The 17577-nt window shown below is 43.9% G+C and overlaps 2 protein-coding genes across 2 annotated transcripts in view; one reads left to right on the forward strand and one right to left on the reverse strand.

The window, feature by feature from the left end:
* Rpn2 (Regulatory particle non-ATPase 2) overlaps positions 1-17577 on the reverse strand; it is a 56155-nt gene that overhangs the window by 20688 nt on the left and 17890 nt on the right. The window lies entirely within an intron of this gene.
* Positions 2070-17479, forward strand: 5-HT2B (5-hydroxytryptamine receptor 2B). Its single transcript, XM_065478167.1, has 5 exons — positions 2070-2243; positions 8185-8400; positions 13850-14082; positions 14656-14872; positions 15705-17479. The coding sequence occupies exons 1-5, from the start codon at positions 2189-2191 to the stop codon at positions 16874-16876; spliced, it is 1893 nt and encodes a 630-aa protein (XP_065334239.1). The 5' UTR covers positions 2070-2188; the 3' UTR covers positions 16877-17479.

Consider the following 17577-nt stretch of genomic DNA (forward strand, 5'->3'; position numbering starts at 1 on the left):
CCTTTGAGCATGCGACCAGTTTTAGGCTATTTATAGAAAAAGGGAGGAAACGCTTTCGGCACTGGAATCTTTTTGAAGCTGCCGTCCAGCACAACATATTTTGCTAAATTACAAAAGAGTGTCCACGCACACACGCTATGGATGGCTGTATCGAGAGTGAGGCCCCTAATCTCGTGTGTGCGTCGGTTGCTTGATGCCAGAGTGGAAATAAACCCACTCGCAGTCACAGGTGCGCCGCCTAACCTTGGCTACGGGGTACAATTTAATTTTTTGAGCCGCTGCCAGGCCAAATGAGTGAGCCGCCGTGCGCGTTGCAGAAGCACCACAATGTTGTTGCACTAATTAAGTTGTCGCTGCCTACAAAGCAGGTGCACTCGCAGTAGCCTGCGAGACTTGCATTCTTATCAGTCAGCGCTAATGACAAAGTTCTACGGCTCGCACGTGTCGGCGAAAGATGTGATTAATCCGCAATTTCATCAAGAGCGTGCAGACTTGAAAATTCTCTCAAGTTGTAAGATTCTATTTGTTCGTGAATGTAATTTAAAAACGCACTAACCAGGTTTTAAGGTTAACAAGTATAATAATATTATTGTTTATTTATTTATTGGACACCATTTATTGGTACGACTTATTTAAAAAATTTCTTTCTTATCGGTCAGCTTGGTACAATGTTTTTAGACAAGAGTATACTATTCATATACATGATAACAATTTTTAGTAGGAAACTACAGAAAGCAGCTTTCCTGGCGTTTCATTTGTGATATTGGATATTGGATCTAACTAACTAGCGTATAAAAATATAGTATTGAAGCAGCTGATTTCCTAAGTGAATTATGATGACAAACCAACTCTACGGAAAATAATTCACGGTAAAAATACGGTGCACGGGTGTTTTGATTCCGATTGAGAATTCAGGGTGATTTACGAATCAATAGACGGTTTACTTTTTATCACAAAGGCAACGACACTTCTTACAGTGTTCGCAAAAATCAATTTGATCTGAATAATCAAAACAGAGCAAAAGCTCCAATGCGCAGTCACCGTAAAAAGGAATATGGTATTTTCAATATCTCGCACACCACTCTGAAAAAAATTCATTCCCGCATTGCCAGTTTCTGCGAAGCGGCAAAATTGATTTTGAAATAACCAAAGGCAAGGGTGAAACGTGAATTTTTCACTAAGTAAAATAAACTTACGCGGCATACATTCTTTTATACGTTGCCACATAAAAACTTCACTTTTATGCGACATCGCAAAACTTAATGGGTGAAGGCAGTACCTATTGCTTTTATACTGCAGCTTGTAATTCGCTTCAGTAATTCTTTCAAGCATAGCTTACGATGTAACCTTCATATGAATAACAAATAAAAATTGTACTGTATGAAACGCCTTAAAAAAATTTATAGACACTCTTATTTTTTAGCCCCATCTAAAAAACTCGCCAAAGAATGAAGTGCAGCTTATTAATCGTTTAAGTCACAGAGAGAATAATGAGAACTGTAAAATTTGCGTAAATTATCAATTCAAGGGAATTTTTTAAATCATACAACTTACGTAATTCACAGAAACTATGAATGAGTCATTGAGAAATAAACCGAGCGAATTTCTACCTTCTCCAATGTCTGATTTTTAATAAAAATTGTATCAAAGTATAGCCGGGCACAAAACAGTGTTTTTTTCGTGCAATTCATGACACAATCAATTTGATAGGGCAAAATTTTATTATTGCTGCAAAGGTACCATACGAGGGCAATATTCCAATTAAAACCCGCGGGTGGTGGAAACGATCGCCACACCGCTCACCACCAGGATGAAATTGAATTTCCGCGTCAGTTGGTACTAAAAAAACCTGTGCGATATTGACTAGTGTTTTACAGGACCACACAACGCGCGAGAGAGAAAAAGCACAATGCGCCCGCGAAAAGGCAAAACGAGGCCGCGCAAAAGCCGAGAGCTTAGAAGCGATTCATTTTGGATGGAGGCCGAAAAGTATTTTCAGGTGCACGCCGTGATAAGGCGTGTGCGCCTGCTCGTCTGGCCAAGATTGTCGGCGGGCGCGAGCAGAGTGGCGGGACGCGCGCGACTCAGTGAGTGCCCACCCGTCCACATGTGCAAGTGAGATGGAGCGGCAGCCGCAGCCGCCGAATCTGCCAGGGCCTCTATCAGGGTAGTCGCCCCAGCAGTCACCATGTGCAACCTGACGAATGCGTCCAATTGTTCCTTCGCAGCCGGCGGGCCGGCAGGTAAAAATAAATCGCGCAGTCTGGTCCAAGTTTAAGGCCGCTGGTGTGTTTTTGCGTGTGTGTGTGTCAGCGGGGAAGAGTGAGTGGATTGGACGTGCCGGCCGTTTATACCCAGAGGTCACCGTTTCGCTGCCGCCACAACATCCAATTTTCTCTTGCCTGCCTTTGAGCGTAATAAATATTATACCGGAAAAAATGCTTGCTCTGCAGCGTCGTTACGCTTGTTCCTATTGATTTCCGTTTGCTTGGTAATATTTTTCCATACAACTGAATTAATCTCATCACAACAATTTAGCTGACAGCATTGGCAAAAATGTGAGTTACTGATAGAAAAAAGTAAAGTTGCGCAAGAATTACTTAAAAAATATTAAGAGTATTTTCTGATGACTGTTTGAACATCAATTTCTTTAGCAGCTATCCTCCAGCTTTCAATTAAACTTCTGCAAAAAAATGCACATAAATGTGATTTGACTATCAAATTAATTATTTTGTCAAAATTCATCAACGGTTCAGTGAATTTGGGACTGTCAATATATTAATTAAACTTGCGCTAATGTCGTACACTAAAATCATGTTCTCCCACTTTCAACTGCTGACATGTTTTACAATAATTTCATTTAGTAAACGTGTTAACTCCTAAAGTACACTGGAGCGCGATTCAAAACACTTTTTTGCTGTAAAGGAAATTAACGTTCAGGCATGTAGTGAACGAGGTCGGATTTAAAATGAGGGATATATACAGATCAAATAAGTCCAGGTAAAATACGCAATTATGATTTCCCATGTCAAAGAGTGTGCGCATGAAAAGAAATAAGCACGCGTTTCATATCGCTCATTATTTTTCAGCGGGGATTTTAAATAGGGATAGCATCATTGCGCAATATTTCACGAGTTCAACCTCAAACGACTGCTTTAATGTCAAGAGGCACACATAATGCAATAAGCGCAGCGTTGTGCATTTTCCACGGTTGAAATATAATGCCAACAAGGGCGGTAATGCGGAAATTCTGTGATGCGGCTGCAATCTGAGAAGAGGAAAAGTTGGCTGCACTCACTCTCTCTACGCTCTCAAAAGGAACGGCATTTCGTAGGCGCACACGAGCTAGTTAGAGGATATTTTCCGCCTTTGATCAGCGTGTCTTGACGATATTGAATTTTTGAGCCATAAAATAAATAATTTTCCTAGCCACAGGCGCTCGCGAGCTGTCGCCTTCACAAACACTACGCGAATAAAAGTTCAAAAGGAGTGAAGCTTTTCGTTAGAAACAGGAAAACCCACAAAAGGTAAACAACGCTGCAATTGCAAACTGGCGGGAGAGCGCGCGCAAATAAGCAAAACACGCCACTTGTGTCATTACTCAAACGCCCAACACATGTCATTGGGGGAACTTTGTTTAGACAACCAAATTAATCAATTGGACTGGTTGCGGCCTAGAGCAGACGACAGAACACGGCCGGAAAAAATAGTTTTGTTGCGAGGCCAGGCAAGCAGGTATGCAACCTGCTTGACAGTGGTACCAAGCAGGTTGCGTTTCGCTCGCCTGCCTTCCTTTCCAAGTGGCGAGCGGACGGGCAAGAGTGTGCGAGTGTGTGCTCGCGGAAATTCGAAGCTGACTTGCTCACATAAAATGGGACTTGAGGAGCACGAAGGCCCTAACAATGGGCGACTTTTGACAGGAAATGAGATACACTCGAGCTACCTTGCGAACCACGCAGAACGACGTCCGACTCGCACGAATAACAATGTGCCAACGAAAAATGAAAACACGCTCTTGAAAATGGGAGGGGGGGGGGGGTTGACTCCAAAATCCCACAGCAAATGTTTATTTTCAGACATTCTTGGCCTTTCCACTTACATTTTTTCGCGGCGGTCTATTATCCATGTGATGTTTTATATTTTCATGGCAAAATTCTTCTCACGGTCAGATATAACTCAAGTCTTTTCATAAAGGAAAAAACGAACATAATAAGTCTCTGTTCATAAGGTTCAAGGGTCATAAGAAAATTAGCTCCTCAGAAACATCAGCAGGAAAGTGATTTACAGAATTTTAACATTTTCAAACCTCAAGAGTCCGCCGTCGGGATTGGTTTTCAGGTTCAAATGAATGAGAGACTAGCTGTCAGGGATCTTGCAAATGCTATATACAGTAAAATAATAGCTATCATCGAATAGCTACGCAAAGCAAGAGATGCCCATCAGCTAATATAAATAGCAATATAAGTTTTAGACTGTATATTCGTCGCACCAAATTAAAAAATAACTACATTAACAAAAATATTTAAAAGGCAGTTAAAGTGAGGATGCTAGTAGCATGCATGCAGATAATTTTAATGCAGTGACACAGTCGTTTTAATTGAATCCTATGTGTGCTGCGTGAAAAGAAATGGGTATTAGTTAGGATTGGCCACCGGTTTCAGTAAGCGCAGAGATTACACCGCATTCTACGGCCCTTTTACGATTGTGGACCGTTCCGAGAGGCATTTAAATGATTTTTCGCGCCGGCTGATTGATTGAATGTGCACGTGGGATAGGGATGTTGGGCGAGGACGTCTCCACACGCAGAAGGAGTGCTGCTGGCTCTTTATGTAGCACCACTCTAGCTCGCTTTGGGTGGCAGACGGCGAAATTGAGAGGGGCGGCAATTGTAAAAGCACGAGAAAGGTGTCGAGGCCACTGACGACAGGTCGGGACACACGGGGATTGTACCCGAAAGCGAGTCTTATTGACTTTTCGCCAGTAAAATACACAAAAGCCGAAAGAGAGCGTCAGTAAAAAAATACAACTGAAAAATTTGCAGCCTTTTATTTAATGCAACGGAGCAGAAGGGAAAAAGGGGCGGCGCGGCTGCAACAAAAGTGGATCCCCTTCCTGCTACCAGGTCAAAATTAATATTTCACGAGTTTTTGACAGAGAGGATCGGTCACGACACTCCGCCATTCGCGCGTCACTCCACTGTTTCCCCGCCCATTCGTGACACCGTGTTTTATCACGCGGCATGCAAACGCAGTTGAGAGTGATTTGTCAAAATTGAGGCAAATTAATTGCGACTTGGACGTGCGCCTACGGGGGCGGAAGGCCAGTAGGGGCGGCGCCGCTGATTTATTTGTTCTTTGCGGCTGCGAGGGCGCTTGTCAATAATCGATCTGTTTGCTCTTTTTAAAGTCATCATTAAGGCGCTTAAAATACACGCAAAACAGACAAGGAAGAGAAATTATAATGGCTGCGTTGCCGCTCCTAAGTTACATCGTGCCAGATTTAATGATGGGCGCGCCGCTGCGGCGAATTTTGCTGGAGCAACGAGCGCGGCTGAATTTCGTCGCCTCACGTTCTTTTCGGAACGGCCCATTGAGAAGGGCGCCGCGAGGGGCACTGGTTCCATGAATGCCTCGCGTTCCCACGGCCTGGACGCCGGGCCGACTTTCAAAGGACCTCATTTGTCGGGTTCGCCGAGCTTTTTCAACTTTTAGTCCGGTGGTGAGGTAATGCGTACTCTTAAGAGGATTACAACTCGTAATTAAACGTGAAATTTGATCTGAACCCCGTGAGAAAGTGACATTCGAAGCACAATGCATGTGCACTTGCATGTTTCATGAAGATCGATGAAAATTTTGTCAGGCGGCAGCAGGTAGAAACAAATTAAGTGTCTTTCAAAACACAAGAACCTTATCTAGATAAATGTAGCATGTCGCGACTGCCGACACGAAGCCGCAAAGCAGTGAGGAGTTTGCCAACAACATTTAGAGGAGTGCAGAAAGGGTAAACTAAGCGAAACACAATTTCGGCCGAAAGTGATCAATTTGCGATCAACGCAAAAGCACCTTGTCTCGGTTAGTTTGGGAGTTGCTAAAGTAAGGCTGTCGAAAACTTAGTTCCACTCGTTGCACGCCTGTATTGATGAATAAATTACGGCCCCATTTGGCACCTCCGACAATTCTTGTCACATTTTCTCTCCACAAGGAGTCAACACATTTTTTTTCTTCTTATATTTCAAGGGAGAGTGCAACAAATGTCGACACTGCGAGCGAGCTGTGGGAGGGACATACATGCGCTGGAAGCAAAACACCAGCATTTCGCTTGATAATTAATTCAGAACGATTTAAGACCCTGCGTCGTGTGCCTGCGAGTGAGATTAGCAAAGCAAACTCTCTCGCCGAGGCAGTGTCCATCAAAGTATAATGGCAGGCGGGGAGTGAGTGAGAGAGAGAGAGAGAGAGAGAGAGAGAGAGAGAGAGAGAGAGAGAGAGAGAGAGAGCACGCCGGTGTATTTTGGGATTTCCATCAATTTCCATTAAAGCTCAGGCCCACAAGCAAGGATTCCAAGAGCCGCCAAAAATGGAGAGCGAGGCGAAAGCCTTGTGCGGTGATTTGAAAAATATGCCGAGCGGTGCCTCAATTAATACCCCCTGATCGTGTTCGACGAAATCGTGCCTGGCCCATTATTATATTACCGCAGGAGAGCTACCACAGTGCGGAAAGGGTTGGCGCGTAAGCAATTCGAGTGCCATCTACGCCCACGGGAACTCACTTTTAATTAATGTTCATTTGCCCTTGGCATACAAAACTCGCCATTGAAACGCTCGAGTTACTGGTCAGTATGAATTAAAAGGAGAAAAATCTACTCCACCACTCCGGAGGGAAAGGGCTCATTTAGCTTTGGAGGAATCAAGAGGAATTAATAATGTTTCGGCTTGTTCAAGTTGCTTCGTAATATTGGGATGCGCCAATCAATTAATGAGTATCTACAATATTTAGGGTATATTAGCTCTGCTTGAATGAATGCTGAGTGTCAGAGTTTAAAGTTGGAAGCACAAGGGTTCATACCTGAACTCGCGTCAGCTTTTCACTCAAAAACTGTTTGCCGCTGCCATCTTATTTAACGAGGAGGGTGTCAGTTTTATCTTAAGGCGCAAATTTTTGCACTGTCAGATTTTTCAGCACACTGTCTTAAAAAATAGCTGTGTTTTCACAACGATCTAAAGATTTCTATGATTGTCCGCGTAAAATTAAGAATCAAGATTTATAGCAATTTTAAATTAAATCTAGCTGTTCATATCTGCTTAAGTCAGCGAAAAAAAGTTTCCTCCCTGGATCAGTCTCCAGCTAATTGGATTTACGCTTGCTTTAACCATTAATGCATAAAGTCCAATCCGCAATCTGGGAGATTTGATTCTGGCATGGCTTGGATTCATCTGGTGCGATCACCGACTCAGCTCATTTAACAAATGCTGTGTGCTGGCGAAATCAATGACAGCGAGTACACGTGGTTAATGGCTCCGCTTGCATACACAAACGGTGTGTTGACGCGTAAATAATTCACTGGTCTGTAGTGCGCGCGTTTGATGCCTGTCGGATCTGGACGGGATGATGTGTCACGCGTCAAATGACATCGATTCCCACCTAATTCAAAACATCTCTAAATTTAGGGAAAAATCAGTGGCGCATTTATTGTTTAATGTTTTTACCCACTGCTTTATACTCGTTACAAAACTCCACAGCTACACGGTCAAAGTTGCGTGTTAAGCCCAGCTCTGCACGAAAGCTTTCAACCATACAACCATCGTTTCTGTTTGTGAGACATTATAATTGAACGTGAATGACACGAAACAACCATTTCTCTCTCTCGCTGTGATAGCGAAAACGTTAGAGTAATGAAATGTCAACCGGTCTCTCTTTTTGCTCTTAAATAATTTTTCTCTTTTCATGCCGGTGGCTTCGTGGTAGTTTATTGAATTTTTAAAAATCTAATATTCTAGCTGTGTTCGCTTGTTTTGAAATTTTAAAGAAGAGTAAAAAATGTAATTTTAGAATTAAGCATCGTATACATCCTCGCAGCAGCCTATTTAAACGTTTTGCTGTGTTGCTGCCAACATATATTTCATTTCGGTGGTGAACCACTGACTTGTTAACACATTTGTAATAAATTATTGATGTGTGTTCCAGGAGGGGCAGAGGAAGAACACGCAAACAACTACTGGGCGCTATTGTCTTTGGCGCTGGTGGTGGCCACCGCGGCTGGCAACATCCTTGTCTGCTTGGCCATCAGTTGGGAGCGGCGGCTGCAAAACGTGACCAACTACTTCCTCATGTCTCTGGCAATTACCGATCTGATGGTGGCCATCCTAGTAATGCCGCTCGGCATTCTCACCTTAGTGCGAGGTCAGTGACACACTTGATTCAATTTAACTGCCACTCGACTTTTAGCCAACACTCTTGACCGAAACAAAGCAGCAGATAACATTAAATTTCAAAAAGTGAAATTTTCGGCCACAAGGGAGTAATTTTCAGTGCGACCCCCGTGCGTACCATTTTACTGCTGCTGCCGGAATTTACAATGAGAAAAAATCGCTTTAAATCTCGTGGCGCACGTGGGGTCGACCGCTCTTATCTGCTGGCAGTGACGTCACGCGGTGGCTGTAAAGAATACTTCCCTGCTCGCCTGCTGCATGTTGTCATAAATAATCACAGCGACAAATTATTGCATGCGAACGTGACGCGTCAATGCGGCCATAAATTCGTGCGCTCGTCGTTCAAAGCAACAAAATAAGGCACACTTGCTAGCACACGATTCAATTTATTATATGATTCTCGTTTCTACGCTTGGGAGAGGTCGAAAAGCAGCATACCGATAGACCTTGGCTCAAAATGGCTCTTCATAATGAATAGTGATTATTCAAACTAACACTCGCTGGTGAATAAAGTCGAGAGAAAAGAATGCTAGTTACTGGTCAAGCCAATATTATGGTAATAAAAGCATGTTCTTCATATTACTAATAGCGAAAACGTCAACTCGAATTCAAGGTAAAAGCTATTGGCGTGCACGAAACGGAAAATGCTAATTGTACCCTGCCATTGAGAGTGAAATGCTGACTTTCAATTTAATCGTGCATCTCGCATTGGAAATAAACTTTTGCTTTCATATGAATTCTGTCGTTCACAGGCGTGGTTAGGAGAATATTCCCTCTTTTTTATTCAACTTGTTCGCAATGCACCGCTTCATCCAGCTTGCTTCCACAATGGTCTTTTCACGTTGTTTTGAACGGTCTCTCTCTCTCTCTCTCTCTCTCTCTCTCTCTCCGCTTTTGCATTTACATTCGCATCTTACAATTTAAATTGCGTGCGACACGTTGGCGGCGGGAGATGAATATGCGAGGGAGTTCCAAGGCGCACAATGCCGCAAGGATGTGGAATCAAGCGTCGCGTTTTCCTTTCAATTATCTGATCAGCATCTTGCGACGCACACGTTTTGTCTGCTATTAAAATTGACGCCGAATTCTGACGCCGAAAAATAAAGTAGTTTGCTTTATCAGAACGCGTGGGTGCGTTTCAAGTGAAAGACTGGTGCTCGCAATGACAAAACAATCTGCCTTTTCGATAGCGCTAGCACACGCATTACGCGCGCGCCAAATAAAGGCAACCGCGGCCTTATCTCAGCCGCCTCAACGTTTACAGGCGGCTAACAAAACGCGTGCCCGAAATTATGATCGTCAAAACACTCTACAATGAACAAAAACGGTCTCTTTGATTTAGATGGATCGTCGGCGCGAGAAGCGCTGCTAAATAAATGCGCCAGCGTAAAATAAGATCGTAAAAAACGGGCGCCCATTTCACACCATTAACTTCCGTCAGATTATATATAAGATTTTTTCGCCCAAGAAGCGATCCACGACTCCTCTGATCCCGCGCGAAAATACATATAAATTGTGATGATTTACGAGGCGAGTTAAAAAATTTCGGTTCGTGACACGCCTTAGGCGAAATTCGCCGCCGCTAGCGAAGCTGTGAGCCGTGGAAGTAAGATAGCGTTGGCACGCTTCCCAAATAAAACAAAGCAGGTGTTTGTACATAAATGATGCACTCGGGCGACCTTTTGTCTTTCTCCGACCACATCCAATTAGTGAAAAGCAACTACATAACAAACCAGAAGGCGGCCCGTTTCCTGTTTTATGTGCCACGAGTACGGCTGGCACTTCCTTGCAGTTCACCGCACTCTCATCATGGCACCGTTGCATTAATCACTGGAGGGTGCAGGTGTTTTAATTTTGAGTAAGAGTTTCGCAGCAGCGACATCTTAATCTACTCTCTTCAGAATTTATTATTCCACTTGCCGCTGCTGATGGCGTGGCTCGTGGGCATTTTGGATGTATATATATTCGCACCCCTGCACAACAGGCGGCCGCTTCTTCTGATGACAATTTTCCCCTCGCTCACCCGCAGGCGGTCGAGTAATTCAAATCTTTTGGTGTTGCACTGCAACTCTTTTAAAACACAAAACTCATGCCGATTTTGTGTGAACTATACGCACATAATTTATTTACTCTATTATTTTAATCTCCTTCACACAGGACACAGCTTTTATGCACAAGTCTCTATTTAATTTCTGCTCGCTAGCTATCTCCGAACGAAGGTTGATTTTAAATTGACATTCATTATTATTTTATATATTTATAATTATTAGAGTAAACGAGAGTTAGGTTGTGCATTTCTAAAGAAACTGCAAAAAATGTCGTGTACAAATAATTAAAAAATTAATACACTTCTAAAATTTAGATGAATTCATATTCGAGCGATCCCCTTTATTGATGAGAAATAAGTGCTTCCAATTTTTGAAGTTTGTTCTTTCATGGTTTATTATCTCATGGAAAAGTTGCTTCTACGACTAACCTCTTATTTTCCGCACAAGAGCACAATTTCCCATAATTTATAACATCAAAATTTCTTCTAAGAAACACGAGCACTTCTCGGATCTAATTGTTTCATAGTGCAGCCTTTTGCGCAACGCTATCTGTCGACTTCATTATTACCCTCGGGGATGAGCGAGAGCAAATTTCTGGGTGACTGAGCGCGCTTTCCACGGAGAAGCGTGCTTATTTCCAAGGTTGTGAGTCAATCGCCAAATTGCCATTGGACGCGTGTTGCGCCTTATGCCGAAAACCGGCAGCTTTGCGCTTTATACGACTGCAAAGAGCAAATAAAAAGGTTATTCCCAATCGGGTGCAGTAGCAGCATTGCTATTGCCGCTCGTGTTTTCCAAGGTGGACTCTTGCGACGCCGCCGCTATATTTACAATCCCGGCCCAGTGTAAATTAATTAACCTTTTCTGGAAAAAAAGAACAACCAACGCAGCCAACAGATTCAAGGCTTGCATTTGAACATCCACTGTAAAAATCGGCACGACCCAAAATCACGAGAATCTTAACAAATAATTTAGTAAAATAAAAAATCTACAAAAGCATCAGTCCTATTCTGATGAAATCCTGCGTCAAAAAGAACGGATAAGGGAACAAACGTGAATAAACAACCTCTATTGCCAGAGTTTCCGTCCCAATCGTAACTTCCGCGGCGGTCCAAATCCGTTTCGATAAACAGGAAAACGAACGAATGACGTTTTCAGCACTCTCATCGCTCTCGCGGCGATCGATTCGATAGGCTGACTCGCAACATGTGTTTCCCGATGCGCCTTTTATCTGCCTATTATGCGTTTTAGGGAAAGTGATGCGGTGAGAACGCGGTAAAATTGGTTGCATAGCCTCGCAAACAAAGCAGCTATCACATTTTTGGTCTCTCGGCACAATAATTGATCCTACCTGAACACACCCGAGCTCTAAAGATTAGGCAGACTTTGGTGCGGCGGCAGCGACGTTTGGACGAGGCTCCACTTTCCATTAGGCGAGCGCAAGCCTATTGGCTCTCATGCCGTCTTCAATTAAAGGTGAACGCACCGACGAAATAATAATATTGCGACACTGCATATTTAATACGCGAGTGGTCGTTAAGTTGAATTTATGGCGTAATAAATTTGCCTTCTTCGTCTTTTGTGTTGGCAATGAAAATTGTTGCCCTGGCTGAGGCATTTTTCATTTCTCCAAACCAAGCTGCACAACTTTTCTCCCGCATCTATATTTAAAGACTTTTTCCCTTCGTTGTTTGTTTCGACGATTGAGCAGTAGGGTTACTAAGTCAGCATATGAATTTCTTGCAGAGAAGGGCGAAGTTTTATTCCACGCAAAATTCGAGGCACAGCGAGTGGCGCCCCTTAACTTGTTTAAATGCAAATTCTGAGCAAATAAATAAAAATGACTCGCGCGCGCGTGCGGCTTAAATAATTCACTTGCAAATTTAATGAAAGACGCTCACATCCAACTATTTAAACAAAAATTCAACTATTTAAACAAAAATATTAATTTAGTTATGCGCGTGAAATATATTAAATTAAAAATTGATTAATAGTGCAAACCACTAAAATGTACGCTTTGAACATGTTTTCAACAGTTTTATTTAGTTATGAAGTCAAAAATTTGAAAACATTTCAGGATCTGATTGAGCGTTTTACGGAAGTTTGTTGCGGATGCTCATATCATTTGATATCTAATTTTTAAGGGAAACGCGCGCTATAATAATGCAATGTACGACATAATTTGAGAAAAACTAAGAATATTAATATAAATATAGGCTCTCAAATATTATAAAACGTTCTAAATTTTGAAATCGATCCGGACGGTCCTGTGTGAGAAGTCCTTTTTTCTTTTTAGGGAAAATGAAAATCGAGCCGACGTCTTCGATTTCCTTTCAATATTTCATTTTCTGGCGTAGGCGGGAGGCGAAGTTTTTGCTCAGAGATGTTCTGACTTGCTCTCTTCGGGAGTAAGCAGATTTGTCACATCACGAAATTACGTCGCATCTTAAGTGCACGATAATTCGATTACGCTATGGCGTAGGCGAAATGACGCCCTCTTCGCCTCTCCGGCAGAGCGCAGCGTGTGCCTCGCTGCTCCCAGCTCATCACGAGTGTCGGCTTTTCGCACTTGTTAATGACGAGCACGTCACCTTCTAACGTGATAAACTTTTGGCCTGCGTTAATCAATGAGAGGCAAGCAACCTGCATTAAAAACTACCACATTAATTTTCATCACGGCATCTTCCTTTAATCAAAGCGGCGGAGGGTTAAAAGTTAAAGGACAAACGTGAAAGTAAACTTGGCGACATCGACTCAGCGCGCCCTGCGGTCGACATTTTTTTTCTGCCAAAGTAACAAGTTTTCTGGAGACAGAATACCGGACATCATTTTATAGCTCTGGAAAAGCAACGAAAACTTTTCGCACAGTCTCATCTTGACGGTGGGTTTTTATTTATCGCGTGCGTGCATGTGAGCAAATTCGTTTTCAGCCTGATGGTTGTTGCTGCTTGTTCCGCCGAAAACCATGCGGTTTCTCTAACAATGCCTCAAGTACTCAACGTTTGTAGACGCAGTCATACATATTCCCCGCCGCTGATAAATCGCACAAGACGAGCAGGCTCTTTTTGTATGGTAATGCACGCTCATAAATTACGCAACGCCAAGAGAAACGCGTCGGGTGGCGGCAGAGTAATAATGAATATGGATTTGCGGTCGTTATAAAAAATGAATGACTTTTTAACCCTTTCTCATTTACGTCATAAAAACTCACTCGACTCGAAACCACAGCGGCGGTGGCGAGAGCGGGAAAATAATGGCCAAGCGGCTCTCTGCAACTTCATTTGATTTTTATGACAGAGCAGTTTCACCTTTTGTGGCCTACGTGAACCGTTTTCAAACATAGTGAATTTACTGTGTTTTGCCTGTCCCCAGGGTTTTTCCCGTTGCCGAGCGAGTACTGCCTCGCGTGGGTGTGTCTCGACGTCCTCTTCTGCACGGCCTCCATCATGCACCTCTGCACTATCAGCGTGGACCGATTCCTCAGCCTGCGATATCCCATGAGGTTTGGTCGCAACAAGACCCGTCGACGCGTCGTTCTCAAGATTCTCTTCGTCTGGCTCCTCTCAGTCGCCATGAGTCTGCCGCTCAGTCTCATGTATTCAAAGGTAAAAATATGATTAAGCGCGCGTTTATTTTGCGAGCCCCTTCCCAGCTTCCGTCGCCTGCAGATTCATTTATGACATGGCATTTTAATAATTCGCCCTGTGTGAAATATTACGCCCAGTTAACGACGAGGCAATAAAGAGCGGGCGCAAGCAATAAAAGGGGTTTGTTTTCTTTCGCGCGTCGTTGCGCTCTCTTTCTTTCTTTCTTGCTCATTCCACTACTCATTGCAAAAAGTGAACAGCACTTCGGCAGAAATAAGGGAGCACCGCGCCTTTTGTAGTATTTTTAATTAAAGCTCCACGGCAGCAGGTGAAATATATATTCCAAATCCCGCAACAATTGGACGGTGAATATTTCCTCGCAGGCTTTTTTCGCCGTAGCCAGGCATTCCAATTTCGGCACAAAGGGTCGGAGGCAGAGTTGGGGTGTTGGGAAAGGGGTGGATGAAATGCGGCGACAAATTCGCAGCGAGCGGCACACGTGCCGTGCATCCACAAAAACGGCATCAATTTTAATTATGTGTACTAGACGAACTGCAATGTTGACAAGGCATCTACCTATTATTCTGTCAGGATCACAGCTCAGTACTGGTGGACGGGACGTGCCAAATTCCGGACCCGCTGTACAAGCTCATCGGCTCCATTGTCTGCTTCTACATTCCACTGGGTGTGATGCTGCTGACCTATGCGCTGACCGTGCGCCTGCTGCACGTCCAACAACGCAATCTCGGAATGGGCACTTCCGCCATGGGCAGTGGAAGTGGAACACCGGCCGCCGCTCCGACAGCAGGTAAGCAATAAATTTCACTTCTTTTCGGGTTCAAGGTAAATTTGCGGTTGATTAATGACCGCTGGCCGACACGGTGCAAGGCGTGCCTTTTACATGGCGAAAATATTGAGAGCACCCGATTCGGAAAGGATGCTCTCTTCGGTCGATAAGGAATCACAAAGGCCGAGTGGCAGCCGCGATGAAACAATTACTCTTTGGCGAACCTTGCCTCCACCGCAAGTGTATTTGAGCAGTGCTCAAAGGACCGGATGAAAACACATAAACACACACAGTGGTGCGAGTCTGCGGTCTTTGTTAAAAGTGAAGCGCACTTGTGGCGTTTTGTTAATGAATATAATACGTTCACGGTGTGAACGCGAGGTTTTATTTTAGAAAGTAGAGGAACGATAATGACAAAATTGCTGAGCCTGCACTTCATCTTTAAAAGTAAAAGTGTGCTCTTACAATTTTATCTGCTCAGAAACTACAACGTTAGAATATCTAGCTCGTTAGCGTCAACGAGGTAACAAGCTGGGTAAAATGCTCGTTGAAAAATTCTTGGAACGTTGGCAGATATTTAATTATCTACTTACGTTATGTGAAAGGGGGCGGGAAATTTCAACTAAAACCATCTCGCGTTAACGAAACGAGGGAGCGATGTCAATCAGTCTTTTATCAGTTTACGTACAAGCTTGATTGAAGCAACTAACTGGAAAATTTGACATCCTAATATTGATTTAATTATATTGATTTCACTTGTAATTCTAAAAAGCAAGACAAACAAGAATATGTATAGCGATCAATACTTCAATAAATATTTACCTCCTAATTTAAAACGGGCAATTTGTTGCAGGAAGTCAATGGGACAGCAACTGGTACTCAACAGCATCCACCTCCGCCGCACACCACATACACGCTACGCAAATTCAAACACCCCCCGTGGTGGATAGGCGGCGTTCCACGTGGCGCCGTTTGCTCAGCAAAACGCATTCAGGCAACTCGTCTTCTACCACCGACACCGAGCTCACAGAACTTAGCATGTTGGCGGCCGGCCCCCAACCACCACCCCCCGCGCCTGGCACCCTCGATCCCGGTGACCTTTGGCTACAGGAAGCGCCACTTCCGACTCCGGTGACAATCACCGCACTGCACCGATTTGGAACTGAAATGCTGCGACTATCAAAAGGTCTGGAAACGTCCAGACCATCCAGCCTCAACCACTGGAGCGAAGGAAATTCTGAAGAGCAGTCTAGTTCCGAGGTGAAAGGTGACGCTGATTCTGCTAAGGAAGTTGAGCCAAAGTCGAATTCCAACGAAGTGGCGAGTGCATCTGACGGTGGCTCCATGCCGAACGTGGCGTCCACCTCTGAAGAGTTTCCGCCGATCGCTCCATGCACATGCCCATACTTTGGAAACACCAAAAACAGGCGTCCTCCTACTGCTCAACCCGAACTAGTCATTGTGCCAAGCCCTCGAAGGGCCATATCTTCCCCCGGCAACCTGCGAAACCAGGTGCAGGTATCCTGGAGCGACAAGCGTGGTGCGGTTACCTCGTCAGTGGCGCCACCCACGCAGCAACAACCTCAGTCAACTCCACTGCTGCGTCGCGCTGTTACTATGCGTTACTCAGGCGCACTCCGGTCTGCAAACTTGACAGATTCGCCGATGATGCACTCGCGTGCTAACAGCGTCAGGCCGCCGCACAGCCGTCAAAGCAGCGTTTCCCGCAACTCCAGTCGCCACGGCCGCATTTTGCGACTCGAGCAGAAGGCCACCAAGGTGTTGGGAATTGTGTTTTTCACGTTTGTGGTACTCTGGGCACCGTTTTTCGTGCTGAACCTGGTGCCAGCTCTGTGCAGCGAGTGCGAGAGACATATTAGTGTCGGTGTGTTTGATTTTGTCACGTGGCTGGGGTATGCTAGCTCCATGGTGAACCCCATCTTCTACACAATTTTTAACAAAGTGTTCCGGCAGGCGTTCAAAAAAGTATTATTATGCCGCTATCGACGCAGGGTGGTCAAATAATCTGTGAGAAATATTCCCTTTGTCGCAACACATCTTCGTATATTCTATGTTTGAGTGTGTAAGTGTGCAACGAAGATCTCATAAAAGCCCGCAGTCTGCGCACACAAAGTTCTCGTCTTGTTTAGATTGCTGCGAGTGAAAGTCGCGGCCAGCGGCATTATGTCATTTCGATATAACAGCGGCAGCATTCCTCCTTCTAGAGATATAGTGTGTCCCTGGAAAAATCTGTTGCTACACGTAGGAAACCAACATGGAAACATTTTTTCGTGTGCCGTAAAAAGAGTGAAAGTTGAGTATATCATTCCTTTGATCCAGTTTAGCGTCCGCCTCTTTGTGATAACTCGGTTATACGTGGCAATACCAGCGCTAATACAACCCAAACTAGATGCTATGTCGCAAGTCTGACCTGCTGTGTGTAGTAGTTGGACGCTTGTTTATCATGTACGGTTGTGCTACCTACGTGATAAGAATTACCGACATGCTCCCTCAGTAAGGCAATTATATTCTTAAAAGCTAAGATTTCAGTAAAAAAGAACTCTCTTGTTGTTTAGTGTTGAAAAGAAGCAAAAATAAATTAATAAACAAAAAAATAATCTCAACTATATTTATGTTCACAAAAAAGGTCTATTAATTTCGTATCTATTTCCTGCATTAATTAATAAGAGCAGTTTTATTAACCCGAGGAAGCTTAATTTGCTTTC

This window comes from Cloeon dipterum, chromosome 2, assembly GCF_949628265.1.
Source record: "Cloeon dipterum chromosome 2, ieCloDipt1.1, whole genome shotgun sequence".
Lineage (NCBI taxonomy): Eukaryota > Metazoa > Arthropoda > Insecta > Ephemeroptera > Baetidae > Cloeon > Cloeon dipterum.

What these genes read in the sequence shown, in the direction of transcription:
- 5-HT2B (XM_065478167.1), top strand. Translation starts at nt 2,189, where the DNA reads ATGTGCAACCTGACGAATGCGTCCAATTGTTCCTTCGCAGCCGGCGGG. An exon ending in CGCAGCCGGCGGGCCGGCAG is followed by an intron (nt 2,244 to 8,184) that starts GTAAAAATAAAT and finishes TGTGTGTTCCAG; the next exon opens with GAGGGGCAGAGGAAGAACAC. An exon ending in GGCCGCCGCTCCGACAGCAG is followed by an intron (nt 14,873 to 15,704) that starts GTAAGCAATAAA and finishes AATTTGTTGCAG; the next exon opens with GAAGTCAATGGGACAGCAAC.